The sequence below is a fragment of the Eptatretus burgeri genome, chromosome 8, assembly GCF_056783735.1.
Source record: "Eptatretus burgeri isolate ZD-2024b chromosome 8, Ebu_testis_v1, whole genome shotgun sequence".
In the NCBI taxonomy this organism is placed as follows: domain Eukaryota; kingdom Metazoa; phylum Chordata; class Myxini; order Myxiniformes; family Myxinidae; genus Eptatretus; species Eptatretus burgeri.
The window spans coordinates 12,941,774-12,956,773 of record NC_140968.1 but is presented as its reverse complement, the minus strand read 5'-3'; the positions used below and the strand labels follow the sequence as shown (position 1 = coordinate 12,956,773).

At 47.5% G+C, this 15,000-nt stretch overlaps 2 protein-coding genes across 7 annotated transcripts in view; both read right to left on the bottom strand.

Annotated features, from left to right (window-relative positions):
• Positions 1–3,519, bottom strand: part of LOC147021126 (uncharacterized) — an 8,207-nt gene extending 4,688 nt beyond the window's left edge. Inside the window, exons 1-2 of the mRNA XM_085890421.1 lie at positions 3,424–3,519; positions 2,822–2,839 (exon numbers count right to left, since the gene is read on the bottom strand). Coding sequence (XP_085746547.1) covers positions 2,822–2,839; positions 3,424–3,519 — 114 coding nt within the window. The remainder of the gene's footprint in view (positions 1–2,821; positions 2,840–3,423) is intronic.
• Positions 3,520–6,750: 3,231 nt separating this feature from the next.
• Positions 6,751–15,000, bottom strand: part of ACLY (ATP citrate lyase) — a 202,575-nt gene continuing 194,325 nt past the window's right edge. For all 6 annotated transcript variants that reach the window (XM_085890901.1, XM_085890905.1, XM_085890904.1 and 3 more), the window contains one exon: positions 6,751–7,946. In XM_085890901.1, coding sequence (XP_085747027.1) covers positions 7,852–7,946 — 95 coding nt within the window. In that variant the 3' untranslated portion in view covers positions 6,751–7,851. The remainder of the gene's footprint in view (positions 7,947–15,000) is intronic.

Sequence of the window (15,000 nt, the reverse complement as noted above, 5' to 3'; positions counted from 1 at the left end):
CATAAAAATTGATATGACGTCATAGTGATGTATCATATGTGCGGTAATTAATCTCTGCTCATGTCCTGTTCGATTCCCACAAACAGAATTCAAAAAGCTTGCCTAGTTTGAGATAATTTTTTTGGCGATTTCCATTAGTGGACATATTTTGACGTCATAACTTTTTTTTCTCGGAGGAATTTTCAAAATCGGAGATGGTTACTGTCTGCGCAGGGAATTTTTACATGTATACGCCAAGTTTCAGGAAGTTTCGATGAAAACTGTAGGATGTGAAACAAAAAAGTCCACAAGAAGAAGATGAAGAACAACAACGTGAGTCAGTCTTGGAGATCCTCCACGAGGATCTAAAAAGAAAAAGACACAAAACTTTGATATCATTTAGTGGTCAAACTTTGACTTGAAGAAAATTTGAGCATTTGCCTGAGGAGTCATCGTTCGGCCGACCGGCTTCTCGAGGTACATCAACACATTCTCCATGGTTTGTCCTTGCGCTTTATGGATCGTGTTCCAAAACTTTACTGAATCGGTAATTGAGTTTTTAAATAATTTTTTTCCGTTACCCGATTTGAATGAAACTTGATACTGCACACCGCAGGAGAATGGTGAGTAAGGTGGGCCGAAATTTTTTGCGCTATCGTGTCCCGTTTTGGCTGTATTTCGGGAACATATCTACATACATACATACATACACACATATATTTAAACACGAGGTCCGTCTAAAAAGTAACGGGACTGTGCCTGCTGTGTGCTCCACTTACACAACTTGAATGAACTGGTTGCGTCACAATCTTTCGCATCATTTCAGCAATATATATGATTGGTGATGGTTGACTGCGCTCATTGTGTGATTTTTTACAGGTCGTGCTTTACACGTCTCGTCTGAGTCGTCGCGCTATGAACCGTGAGCAGAGAGCCAATCTGAAGTTTCTTGCCACGCTTGGCAAAACACCTTCCGAATCCTTCGCAATGCTGCAGCAAGTCTACGGGGAAGAAGCAATGTCACATACACGTGCATTATAAATGGCAGAAGAGGTTCAAAGAGGGTCGGGAGGAGGTTGAAGACAATTCACGGTCTGGAAGACCTTCAACGAGCAGAACGGCGGACAACATCGAGCGTGTGAAGCAGATGGTGAGCGCAGATTGTCGACTCAAGGTCTGGATGATTGCTGAGGAACTTTCCATCAACAAGGACACTGTCTGGAGCATCATCACTGAAAATCTCGAAATGCGCAAGGTGTGCGCAAAGATGGTCCCCAAGCTGTTGTCCGAGGACCAGAAACAGCGAAGAGTCACTGTCTGTCAAGACATTATCGAGCGCCTCGAGGACAATCCAGACCTGCTTGGGAGAGTCATTACTGGCGATTAATCATGGATATTCGAATAAGAAAAACGGCAGAGTCGTCAGTGGAAAAGTCCGACATCACCAAGACCAAAGAAGGCAAGGATGTCAAAGTCAAAGGTCAGGGTGATGCTAATCGCGTTTTTTGACATCAAGGGCATCGTCCACTTCGAGTTTCTACCACAGGGTCAAACGGTGAATCAATACGTGTACAAGGAGATCCTCCGGCGCCTCATGAGATCAGTCCGGGACAAGAGGGGGGATCTGTGGGAAAACAACGCCTGGGTGCTCCACCATGACAACGCTCCTGCTCACAGTGTCCTGAGAATCCGACAGTTTCTGGCGGAGAGGAACGTGCCAACTCTGGAGCAACCCCAGTATTCGCCAGACTTGGCCCCTTGTGATTTTTTCCGATTCCCCAAACTCAAGGGGGTGATCAAGAGGACCCGATTTCCTGATGTGGAGGCCATCAAAAAGGCCCTGACGACGGAGCTCCGGAGGATTCCAGAAGAAGCCTTCCGGGGGTGCATCGAAGCGTGGAAGAAGAGGATGGATAATTGTGTGAGACTGGAGGGAAACTATTTTGAAGGGGACAAGCTGTGATTTCAATATATTTTTTGGAATAAAGATGGTGTGTGTTAGGATGGTGTGTGTTAGGATGGTGTGTGTTACAATGCTGTATTACGATGGTGTGTTACGATGCTGTGTTACTATGGTGTGTGTTACGATTGTGTGTCACGATGCTGTGCGTTATGATGCTATGCGTTACGATGCTGTGTGTTACGATGCTGTGTATTATGGTGACCAGTTTCACATTGGTTGAGTATTATATTGTTGCGGTTCTCAAAAACTGCATGACTCTAAGCCAATGGCACCCAACATACAGTGATCCCCAGGCAGTAATTTCGTTCGTTTCTGTGCAGTCAGACCTTCCACTCATGTCTTGTGGGTTAACGGGATGAAGTGCGTTGCGTGGGTCTCATCGCTCGGTCGATTAACAATCTCTATCTCCAATTCTGATTTCTATTCCAACCCTTTCCTTTTCGTCATCGTACAAGGCGTCATTTGGTTTGAACAAGGCGTACTGAGGGCGTGTCCCCCGGTAGTTAAACCACGTGACCTTTCGGTAAACGGTATCAGAGGGAGGACCCTAAGTCACGTGGTCGAGTTATTGGCGTTCACGGTCGATTAGCGACCTGCCCCGTCACAAAGTTATTCGTGTGCGACGGCCTGCGATTCCGGAGAGTCTGGTGGGAACCCTAGGTAGCTTCCCCCCTCGTGGTCTTCTCGCCCCCGACCCCGGGTCCGCAACAATATCAATCACAGAAGGAAATACGAAGGTAACAGAAATGAAATCGTTGAGATATATTCCCAGGGTCATTCAATTGGCCTTGAAGCAATGTGAAAGAGAAGGTGGCCCATCTTTTCATATTCTGGGGACCAGTCCACTGAAATGGACGTGGACCTATCAGCATTCCTGACCTCAACGCCATCAAGAGCCTAGAAAAAACAGAAAAGGGCAGGCGTCTGAAATTGAATCCTAATCCATACACCACCACTTGTAAACATGCTAGTTAAGATTGTAACTGATTGAATTATTGTTCCTTTTTATGACATGTTAGAATGACAAGGGGATAGCAGGGTGTTCACGAATAATTAATAGGTCACATGGTCTGGCAGCCATATTGGGTTGAACGAAAATCTTTTAAAAATGCTCTCTCCTGAACCGTTTCATCAATCGACGTGAAACATCACAACCATGATCTAGTCGTCATGGGGAATAAATGTTTTAAATTTCAACCCGATCAGCTGCATGGTCTGGCTGCCAGAATTATTTAATATTTTAGATCTGGGTTCAGGGTTTGAAATCAAACTTAGAACAAGTATGTATAATGATGTAATAATGTGGGCAGAGGCAGATCTGGCGACATCACGATGTCAAAGAGTGCCCTTCAATTTTTTACAAGTTTACTTTGTTACATTCCCCAGAACTTCCAGAGCCACCTAGAGTGGAAAGGTGTATAGTTTTTTGTGCATCTAAGCATTAGTGTTGTTATATTTGCTACTCTCCTGTCCTCTGATACCGGTTCCGACTCAGAGCTGTTAAAGATATCTGCAAACACCATGCTCTGCCATCTCCCACAATACTCTTGGATGTTTATCTGGCTCTGGAATGTCATCTTCTCTTTGCTTTCCAAACTTTCAATTCCTCTCTCAGGAACTCCTCCAAAAGCCCTGCTTCACCTGATAAGTTGTTTCAGTAATTGGATGATCCGCTGACCATTCTTGAGTCAACGTTGAAGCAACATAACAATTTAATCAGCCTGCCATTTTCACTTTCATCACCAACCAATCTCCCTGTCCACACTTTTCTTAACCAGATCTTTACCCCTTATGTACTTAGAATGCCTTCTCATTATGTTTAATATTCTTGGCCATAATCTTATTGCTGATTGCAACAGAAGTGGCAGTTTGTGTTGGCAGTGCAAGTGATTACAAGCACTAAAATAAAATGGTTAAAGCCATCTACTGTAAAATACAGTATTGTGGTGGGCCAGGGGTCAGTGGCGAGAATGACCACGAGGTGGGGAAAGTTACGTTGTCTCCACCAGACTCCCCGGAATTGTAGGCCGTCGCTCTCGGATAACTCCGTAAGCCGGCGGGTCACTAAACCGACCGTGGACGTCAATATCTCAACCGCGTAGCGTAGGGTCTTTTTGTCTTGAACCAATTTACCTAATTAACTCCGCTATTTCGACCACCGGGGAACCACGCCCTTGGCACGTCTTGCTCGAACCGGGTCACTCTACTGACTGCGGTAGGGTTCCAACTACCGACTACCAATTCTGGTTCGGGTGCAGTCGAGCAGAACTGCCATAGCCATGCCGGCGAGGATGAGCAGATTATCGGGAATAAAAACCCGCCTAAACTCAGATCCGAACCATGCTGGAGCAATGCAAGAAAGGATGGAAATGAACTGGGAACATTTCTACAATCGTTTTATTCACAAATAAAAAAGACACAGGGCAACACTTATCGCGGATATGCAAGCAAGAATTTACAATGATGGAAAACACTTAACAGTTCTACTTATAAGACGGGGCCCACACACTCAGACAATTTATTGAAAGATCCCCGCAGCCAGAGAGGGAGAGACGAGCTGGGGGTCACAGTTCACGTTGGTACCTGCACGTTGAAGGGAGGGAGTGCTCTGTAGTGCGGCACCTGCTATTGGTCGTGCGGCTCGGCCCACAGTCACACGCGTGGGGCTCGTGCCCGTGGAGGAAACCGAGCGGGGCAGTCGGAGTCCTAGGGCGGAGATCAGGGTCGTGGACGGGACCCAGGAAAACTCCACGAACGCCAGCAAAATGTAGAGCGCACACCAACCAACTTGCTCCTCCAAAAGAACTCTCGTTCCTCCTCCAAGATACTTACGCAGAACCAACGACCGAACCCCCTCAGAACTCTCCACTGAGGATCGCGTCGTAACTTTTATGGCCCTCCCCGAACGGGGCGGGGGCTCGGTGGAACAGACGTCACTGTCTGCCCTGATTGGACGGGGCTCCATGGGTCCACCCTTTCTGGTCGGGATTTCGGACACGCAGAGAAAACCCTGCCCCCCCACTTGTCAAAAAGAAGTTACAAAGTTTGTGGAAGCCGAGAAGGAACTGCCAGAGATTCTGCCTCAGACAGCGAGTCGCCGGTAAGGCGAGTGAAGCGCTTGTTCAGTGGTGTTGTCGGTTTGTTTGTTGGATGGTCTAAGATGGTTTGTTGGATGGTTCATTGGATGTAATAACCTACCTAAAAGAACATCGCAACGCACACCTTTGATTCTCCCACGACCCAAAAGAAGGGACCTGTGTCACATGTACTTAACGGAATAACTGACCTTTGGGACATCTGTATGTTTGAATGAATATGGTTTCCAGATCCGTAACAATATTATGGCCTTGCCCTTCAAACGAAGCGTTGGACCATTTCTGATGTCCATTGCTCTCCTTCTTTGGCTTGTCCAATTACTTTTATTAATGAGCCTCTGTTTGCAACGATATCGATCCTAATCAAACTCCAGCACTGTTATTTTGAACACCCTGGTCTATTTTTGCCTCCAGATTTGCACCCAACAAGAATCTTCATACTCTGTCCACTGCACATTCTCAACATCCTCCATAAAAATTCAGATGGGACAGTCTGCTTTATGTCCCTGTTCAAAGGAAAGTGCTTCAGAATGGTAGTGTTAAATCTGACCCTGTATCTGGCATTGAATTTGGATTAGTTAGACGGATGGCATCGAATATGGAATCCATCATCACTGTTGACATCAAATCCTTCCATTTCTCAAATGGACTGGTCAGACATGGTCGTTCTACCCTGGACATGCTGCTTCAACTCTCTCAATAATGGATGGAGGCCCACAAAGTCACACACGAGATTATGGCCGTATCTCTCTCGGCAAATCCTCGATCTTTTCTACCCCCGTTAATCCAACCCTCCTTCAAATTCCCTGCTTTCCTTCATGGCAGTTCCTGTAATGTCCATCTTGTATTCCCCATGTTCCCCACCCCCATCCTTCTCCCTTCCACAGATCTCCTAATGTCTCTGTTCCCCACTGTTTTGTCCTTCCGACTCCCACCCCTCTTGTCTTATGCCCCCCTTGCTGTGCGTTGTGTGTTCGCTCTCACACGAGCCTCGACAAGGTATACAAAAAAAAAAAAAAAGAGAAAAATCTTGCGCTTTCCATACAGTCTGGCATCCTGCCTGGCTATCCAAACTCGCTGCCTGTGGCATCCAAGGCCAACTCCACACATGGCTTACTGACTTCCTGTAATCTTGTAGTCAATGCATGTCTCAACAGGATCATCTCACCTCTTCCTGTCAAGGCTGGTGTGTCTCAAGACAGTTTTGGGCCCAGTCCTCTCTCAAATCTTCAACAACAATCTTGACACTCTGGAAAACCCTCTTTATCTCTTTCCTGATAACTCCAATCTGTGCCATCTGCAATAACATCCCTCATTCTTCAGACAGGTAGACAGTAGCCTCTTCCCTCTATGTATACCTTGACAGAATCATGAGCTGCTCCTACACTTGGAATATTTCTCAATCCTGACAAATCTGAACACACTCACCGTTTCCATGCAAAGATTACCTGACAAATCTCTGCAGAGATTCCACAGCTTCTTGTTCCGATTGTGTACCCTGTGCCCTTTTATGTCCCCTCTCCCGCCCCCGGGTTTGTGCAGGGCGCACACGGTTTGCTAGCAATTCCCTTTTGGTGAAACTCCCAAAATCCAGACTCGCTGCTCACATCCACTTATTCATTCCTCTTTGTGAGCCATCCAGCCATGTTTTTTTAAAAACACAATGGTTTCTTTTGACGGTGAAAATAAAACTGACCGAGCACCAAGTCTGGATTGATTGAGCGAATGAAACATCCTTTATTTGTTATATGGCTGTTTAAAAACCAGACATCAAAAGCACAACTCAAATCAAAATAATGCCTCAACCAAGAATAATACAGTAGTATCATCTCAACCAAGCCTCAACGATTATAACAACCTCAGGAAGAAGGACGAGTGCTTCCGCACAGTTAATGATCAAAATGGGAGAACGGCACACTTGAAAAGCCTTTTTTTACGCCACAACGAATACTTCAGATTCAACTTTCATGAAGAAGTTGATCTGTGTACGTTTGCGAAGGAGTTTGAAAATGTAAAAATTACTGCGACCGATTCTCCGCCAAATAAAAACCCGCAGGCCATTTAACTGGGGATCCAAATGCTACTGGCTGCCGTGAATTGTGTTTCAATTGTCCTCGGAAAATTGCCCGGACGGACGAAGAGGGACGATTCCGTCGACAAACATCTCGCTCAGGAAAGCAGCCGATACGAGGCACCTGGTTTTTTTTCACATGTAACATCACACACAAGCTCTCCGACATCTCACACTCCCGAGCATGCTTCATTCGTGTAAATGACAACAGGACAAAAAAAGAAAGAACAAAAAACCAAAGATGAAGAAGAAGATAAAACCAATCATTGTGTACGAGAACCTAATGGCAGCAGTCATGCATGCTCACAGCAAAATTAAAACAACAAATGTAACAACAAACATCCCTTAAACACACAAGCCGTGAAGTAAAAGTGAAACCAGAAAAACACTTCTCAAAATATTACACATCAAAATTCACATTTCCTCGCACCAGCACAGGCACCGATACTCCGAGTAGTTTTAAAAGGAATGTAAAAAAAAAAAAAGGCAACAACACGGAAAGGAAATCAAAGGACAATTCTCGCCATCCTTCTCTTTCAAACACATACCCTTTTTGGCTTCATTGCTTTTATCCAAATGAAAACATTGCAATAAAAAGGGAGTCCACAATGAGGAAGGACATGAACTGCGACAGAGAATGATTGGCTGAAACCCAGACGTGATAAATGCTGGGTTCGTACAGATGAACACCGACGGGACGCCCGCGTTTGGCTTCCTTGGTGGATGCTAATCTGAGAGCTGGCTCACATCGTCATGTGTTCGGGCATCACGTAAGAGATGTCATCCCATGGGTGTCGGTACAACCCCTGTTTCAGCCGTTTCTGATCCAGAAAATGACCTAAAGAAAACGTTTGAAAGAGAATCGTTAAAAACTTTCATGACTTGCCCTTTGTAATGTTGATTGTTCTTACGATTCATTCAAAGAATATGTATATATATATATATATATATATATATATATATATATATATATATATATATATATATATATATATATATATATATATATATTGTTACGGTTGTGGAAATTCGCATTACACCATAAAGAGTCCTCAGGTGAGATATATCGGTAAGTTCATGTGTAGTTAGCCCAAACCCGTTGTATAGAGGGAATATGTGTGATTCATCCGGGCAGCGACGCTTTGAGTTAGCCATTTTTTCTTTCTCTATTGTTATTTTCGACCATTAAGCCGCCAACAACTCAAACACCACCACCTTCGCCTCTTTACCTCCACAACTCCATCCCGCAAACATCACTTCACCACCATATTCAAACGACGCCTGCCAACAACCAAACTCCCACCACCTCCGCCTTTCTACCACACGTCGTGCCATGGGCTGTGAATGCGTTCCTTTCGCCCCGAAAAGCGGATCAGGAATGCTTCACGCCCCCTTTTCATCCGTCCAATGACCGAGCATCGGGTAGTGTAGCCCCGCCTCCGAACCCGCTGTGAATGCGTTCCTTTCGCCCCAAAAAGCGGATCAGGAATGCTTCACACCCCTTTTTGCCCGACCAATGGCTGAACAGAGGGTGGCGTGGCCCCGCCAGTGTTGCGAATTCGCGCCCGCCGGCGTGCGAACGGCCACGTAACTCGAATCGCGGCACATCGCCCACCGGACGGACAATTCTGTCGTGACCCTCTCGGACTAACGCCGAGAGCTAGTCACGGGTGGGCCTTCGGCCTCACCACGATCGTGCCAATCGGCCCCCCGCGTGGGATAGGGTTGTTCGCCAAACTCGACCAACCTAAGTACCCACGCAGAGGGTAGACCGGGCGATCGCACCTCGCCGCATGTCGACTCCGGACACGGGCCACTTAAGTGACCCATTCCGTGCTATTGGGATAACTGAGCGGTGTTATCGTCGGCCTCGACGGTTTCGATTAATTATCGGGCGCATTAAGCCCACTACCAACCCTTTACGTGAAGCAAGATGGAGATTCAATTAAAGAAAAGACGAAGCGAAACGGGAAAACAGTTCAACATAATGCACATTTATTCCGCGGCACGCGGAGAGCACACATATACAATTAAACAGAATGCACCTACAGCAATTGCAACAAAAGAAACACAACAATGCAGATCTACAACCGACTGCGCATGCACACGGCAACACTTAAACAGTTTTACTTTACAGACGGCGCCAACAACACATTTACTCAAAAGCAAAAGAAAAGGGCCAGCCTCAAAGACAAGGGGGCAGACGGGGCCTGTGGGCCAATATTTGCGCGGGACCTGAAAGAGCGGTCAGGTCCGCGAGACCGGGTGGATCCTACCCGTGTCTTCGTGATGAGCCGCAAATGTGGCAGCGCGGCGGTGCCCTGACTTCATGCTCCTTGGCGGGTTTCGTTGGCACTGTTTGGAGTGGGGTGGGAACGGGGCCCCCTTTTCGCACTATCTCAGCACGGGGGGAAAAGGGGGGAAATTGTTGATGCTCTGGGGAAAGAGTATAGCAGGCTTGCTTGGGTCCCGCGACGAGCGATTCCACCGCGAGCTCGTCGCCGACCGCCGTCTTCCTTGCCTCGGACCCGAACTACTCGGTCTCTTCCCCAATTCTCCTCAGCCGACTGCAGCAAACCACCTGTACGCCCTCGCCTCCCGACTCCACTCCGCACTCCAACCCGACTCTGCCCCAAAACTCTCTTCGCCCTTCCAAGGCCGACTCCCCGCTCCTCCAAGGTCCAGGCTTCCTCTCCCTGCAGCTCCCCGACAGACTACCAGCTCCACTCGGCTCTCCGACCTCTCCAGACTGACTCGACCGCGCTCCAGGCTTCCTCTCTCTGCAGCTCCCCGACAGACTCCGAACCCCGACAGACTCCCCAAATTCGCCCCGCGCTCGGTGCTTTATAGGCCGGCAGGAGAACCCATATGCAAATTTCTGTATCAGAACGAGCTCGGGGGTGGAGCCACGCTCGCCCATTGGACGGAGGAAAAGGGGCGTGAGTCTCCCCTGATCCGAGAATTTGCATATCTCGATTCTAGACCCACGCGCCTGGAGGCGGGGCCAAACCGCCCTGCGCTTGCTGATTGGACGGATCAGAAGTGGGCGTGTAGCATTCCTGATCCGAATTCTCCTCGGAAAGGCCGCATTTTGCACGAGTCCAGGACAGCCTGACGCTCGGTGCTCACAAGTGGTGCGGGAATGGCCGCATAAGGAGAGGTGAAGGTGGTGGAGGGTTTAAGGTGGTGGTTTATGGCCATGGTGCCGTTTGAAATGGCGGTGATGCGATGTTTGTGGGAGCGAGTTGTGAAGGTAAAGATCGTGGCTGTTGGCGTTGTTGTTGTTGTTGTGAAGCGGCGTTGTGGTTGGTGGTTGTTGTGTGATGGCGGTTGAGACATGGTTGGTTCAAAATAAAGATAGAACAGAAAAACGGCTATCTCAAAGGGTCGCAGCCCGAATGAATCACATTCATTCCCTCGCAACAACGGGTTTGGGCTAATTACACATGTACTTACAGAGATATCTCACCTACGGGACCTGAATGGTGGTTTGCGAATTTCCACTATATATATATATATATATATATATATATATATATATATATATATATATATATATATATATATATATATATATATATGTATATATATATATATATATATATATATATATATATATATATATATATATATATATATTGTTACGGTTGTGGAAATTCGCATTACACCATAAAGAGTCCTCAGGTGAGATATATCAGTAAGTTCATGTGTAGTTAGCCCAAACCTGTTGTATAGAGGGAATATGTGTGATTCATCCGGGCTGCGACGCTTTGAGTTAGCCATTTTTTCTTTCTCTATTGTTATTTTCGACCATTAAGCCGCCAACAACTCAAACACCACCACCTTCGCCTCTTTACCTCCACAACTCCATCCCGCAAACATCATTTCACCACCATTCTCAAACGACGCCCGCCAAAAACCAAACTCCCACCACCTCCGCCTTTCTACCACACGTCGTGCCATGGGCTGTGAATGCGTTCCTTTCGCCCTGAAAAGCGGATCAGGAATGCTTCATGCCCCCTTTTCATCCGTCCAATGACCGAGCATCGGGTAGTGTAGCCCCGCCTCCGAACCCGCTGTGAATGCGTTCCTTTCGCCCCGAAAATCGGATCAGGAATGCTTCACGCCCCCTTTTTGCCCGACCAATGGCTGAACAGAGGATGGCGTGGCCCCGCCTCCAATCGCGTTTTGATCCAAATATTTGCATATAGGCTCCTCCTGAGGCCTATAAAGATGCGAGCGCAAAGCGACTCGGGCGGAGTTGCAGGGAATTGGAGGGGAGTTGGAGAGAAGTTGGAGAGAGTTGGAGTTCGCGCGGTTCGGTTACAGGCGGCTGGTCGAGTTCAAGTTCAAGTCAAGGGAAGACGGCGGTCGGCAACGAGGTTGCAGTGTGGGGGTCGCTCGTCTCGTTGCGGGGTCCAAGCCAGCCAGCCATTCTCCTCTCCCTGAGCATCAGCAATTTCCCCCCCCCATCTGCGCTGAGATAGTGCCGGGGGGGGCGTTCCTCCCCCACCCTAAACGTGGTGCCAACAAAACCGCTCACGCGGAGCACGCCGGAGAGGACTCGCCGACCACGCCAGGGCCACGGAGTCGGGGCGCAGCTGCGCGAACATTGCGGCTTGCCCGTCATCGCGTCACGAGGACGCGGGTAAGACCTCCCCGGTCTCGTGGACCTGGCCGATCCTCCAGGATCCACGTACATTTGGTCTATGGACCTGTTTGCCTCCTTGCCTATGAGGGTGGCTTTCCTTCTTTTGGGTTGAATGCATGGTGTGGCGCTGTGTCCAATAAGTAGAACTGCTTCAGTGTCTGTGCCTGTACATTGCCCCTTTTATTTGGGTGTAACTCTTTCCCTTGCAGTTACTTTTGTTGCATTTTGACTGTATGGCTGTTTCTACGTGCTTGTCTGTGTGTGTGTAAATAAAGTGCATTGCTTGTTGAACTGTTTCCCGTTTTGCTTCGTCTCCTTCCTTTTATTGAATCTCCATCTTGCATCACGTAAGGGATTGATAGTGGGTTTAAAACGCCCGGTAATTAATCGGAATCGTCGAGGTCGACGATAACTCCGCTTGGTTATCTCTGCAGCACGGAACGAACCGCTTAAGCGGTTCCAGTCCGAAATCGACCTGCGGCGAGGTACGATCGCCCGGTCGACCACTCGCGCAGGTACTTAGGTAGGTCGAATTTGGCGAGCAACCCTATCCTGCGCGGGTGGGCAATTGGCACGATCGTGGTGAGGTTAAACCCCCACCCGTGACTGGCTCTGGGCAGTAGTTCCCGGAGGGTCATGACTGAATTGTCCGTTCCGGTGGGCGAGGCGGCCGCTTCTGGCTACACACGGTCGATCGCACGCCGGCGGGCACGAATTCGCAACAATATATATTTTTTATAAATCTGGTTTCACTTATAAACTGAACTCAGTCTTGCAAAAGCATGATGTTAACATTATGTAGAGTAAGTTTCCCAAGTTAAAATAAATAAATACATTCATTTCTGCATCCCAACCTTGTTTCTCGGAAAATTTCAGGGAACAGAGGGAGAAATATGGAAGCATTTGGTTACTCATAACATCGATTACTTTGAAAAAAGATGGATTCATCTGTACCAGCCACATAACAACTTGAAAGTGGGATGAAAAAGAAAATTAAACATTCAAATTGAATTAAACATCTGAAATTGGCTGGCAGGATGGCCTAGAATCGAGAGGTATGCATACTTCCCTCTGAGCGGTCTCGTTTGGGTTCCAACCTCTATCTGGCTACAAATCGTCATCATGGTGCTTCTAATGCAGGGCTGTCCCTCAGACGGACGTTAAACTCTGCGTCCCATCTGCGGGCATTAGTAGGTGGACGCTAAAGATCCCCATGTGTCCTTCGCGAAGGGCAGGCGACATTGAGCAGGCGAAAGACAGGCTACAGCTGGCACTATGAACAAATTCAAAATTCCTTCCCTAATCTACAGAGGACATTTCCTCAGTGCCACAGCCACACACCCGCTCAGCAAATTATGCTACTCACAGACTAGTGCTGCACATGAAATCAGAAGCAACACCTTTAAATTTATAAGGTATCTTAAAAACAAAAATCACAGGAACAAGTCATAAGTGCAATTTTAAGACAATGATCCAAATTATCTGAGAGAGAGAGAAAAAAAATGCAATAAAAAGGATATGCAGGAAAAGGGAAGTCTGTCAATATAACCTTGGTTTTGGCTCAAACACACACTAGACTTTGTGCGCCGTTTGAATTTCTAACAATAAAATGAAATAAGGAACAAGAGGCAAACGGATGGGTATGAAGAACAAATAAACGCTGCAAAATCAAGAAGAATCTGTTGTTGTTGCAAGATCAAGGCTCATGTAAGAGGTGATGGAGGTTAATTAAAGGCAACAAACTGACAGTGAGGCAATAAGCAAGGGAATAAACCAGCAGGAAAAGATGAGAGAGAGACAGAGACACAGAGAGACACAGAGAGACACAGAGAGACACAGAGAGACAGAGAGAGACACAGAGAGACACAGAGAGACACAGAGAGACACAGAGAGACACAGAGAGACAGAGAGACAGAGAGACAGAGAGACAGAGAGAGAGAGACAGAGACAGAGACAGAGACAGAGACAGAGACAGAGAGACAGAGACAGAGAGACAGAGACAGAGAGACAGAGAGACAGAGAGACAGAGAGACAGAGACAGAGAGACAGAGACAGAGAGACAGAGACAGAGAGACAGAGACAGAGAGACAGAGACAGAGAGACAGAGACAGAGAGACAGAGACAGAGAGACAGAGACAGAGACAGAGAGACAGAGACAGAGAGACAGAGAGACAGAGACAGAGAGACAGAGAGACAGAGAGACAGAGAGACAGAGAGACAGAGAGACAGAGAGACAGAGAGACAGAGAGACAGAGAGACAGAGAGACAGAGAGACAGAGAGACAGAGAGACAGAGAGACAGAGAGACAGAGAGACAGAGAGACAGAGACAGAGACAGAGACAGAGAGACAGAGACAGAGAGACAGAGACAGAGAGACAGAGAGACAGAGAGACAGAGACAGAGAGACAGAGACAGAGAGACAGAGACAGAGAGACAGAGACAGAGAGACAGAGAGACAGAGACAGAGAGACAGAGAGACAGAGACAGAGAGACAGAGACAGAGAGACAGAGACAGAGAGACAGAGAGACAGAGACAGAGAGACAGAGACAGAGAGACAGAGACAGAGAGACAGAGACAGAGACAGAGAGACAGAGACAGAGAGACAGAGACAGAGAGACAGAGACAGAGAGACAGAGACAGAGAGACAGAGACAGAGAGACAGAGACAGAGAGACAGAGACAGAGAGACAGAGACAGAGAGACAGAGACAGAGAGACAGAGACAGAGAGACAGAGACAGAGAGACAGAGACAGAGAGACAGAGACAGAGAGACAGAGACAGACACAGAGACAGACACAGAGACAGACACAGAGACAGACACAGAGACAGACACAGAGACAGACACAGAGACAGACACAGAGACAGACACAGAGACAGACACAGAGACAGACACAGAGACAGACACAGAGACAGACACAGAGACAGACACAGAGACAGACACAGAGACAGACACAGAGACAGACACAGAGACAGACACAGAGACAGACACAGAGACAGACACAGAGACAGACACAGAGACAGACACAGAGACAGACACAGAGACAGACACAGAGACAGACACAGAGACAGACACAGAGACAGACACAGAGACAGACACAGACACAGACACAGACACAGACACAGACACAGACACAGACACAGACACAGAGAGAGAGAGAGAGAGAGAGAGAGAGAGAGAGAGAGAGAGAGAGAGAGAGAGAGAGAGAGAGAGAGAGAGACAGAGAGAAAACAACCTGCAAGT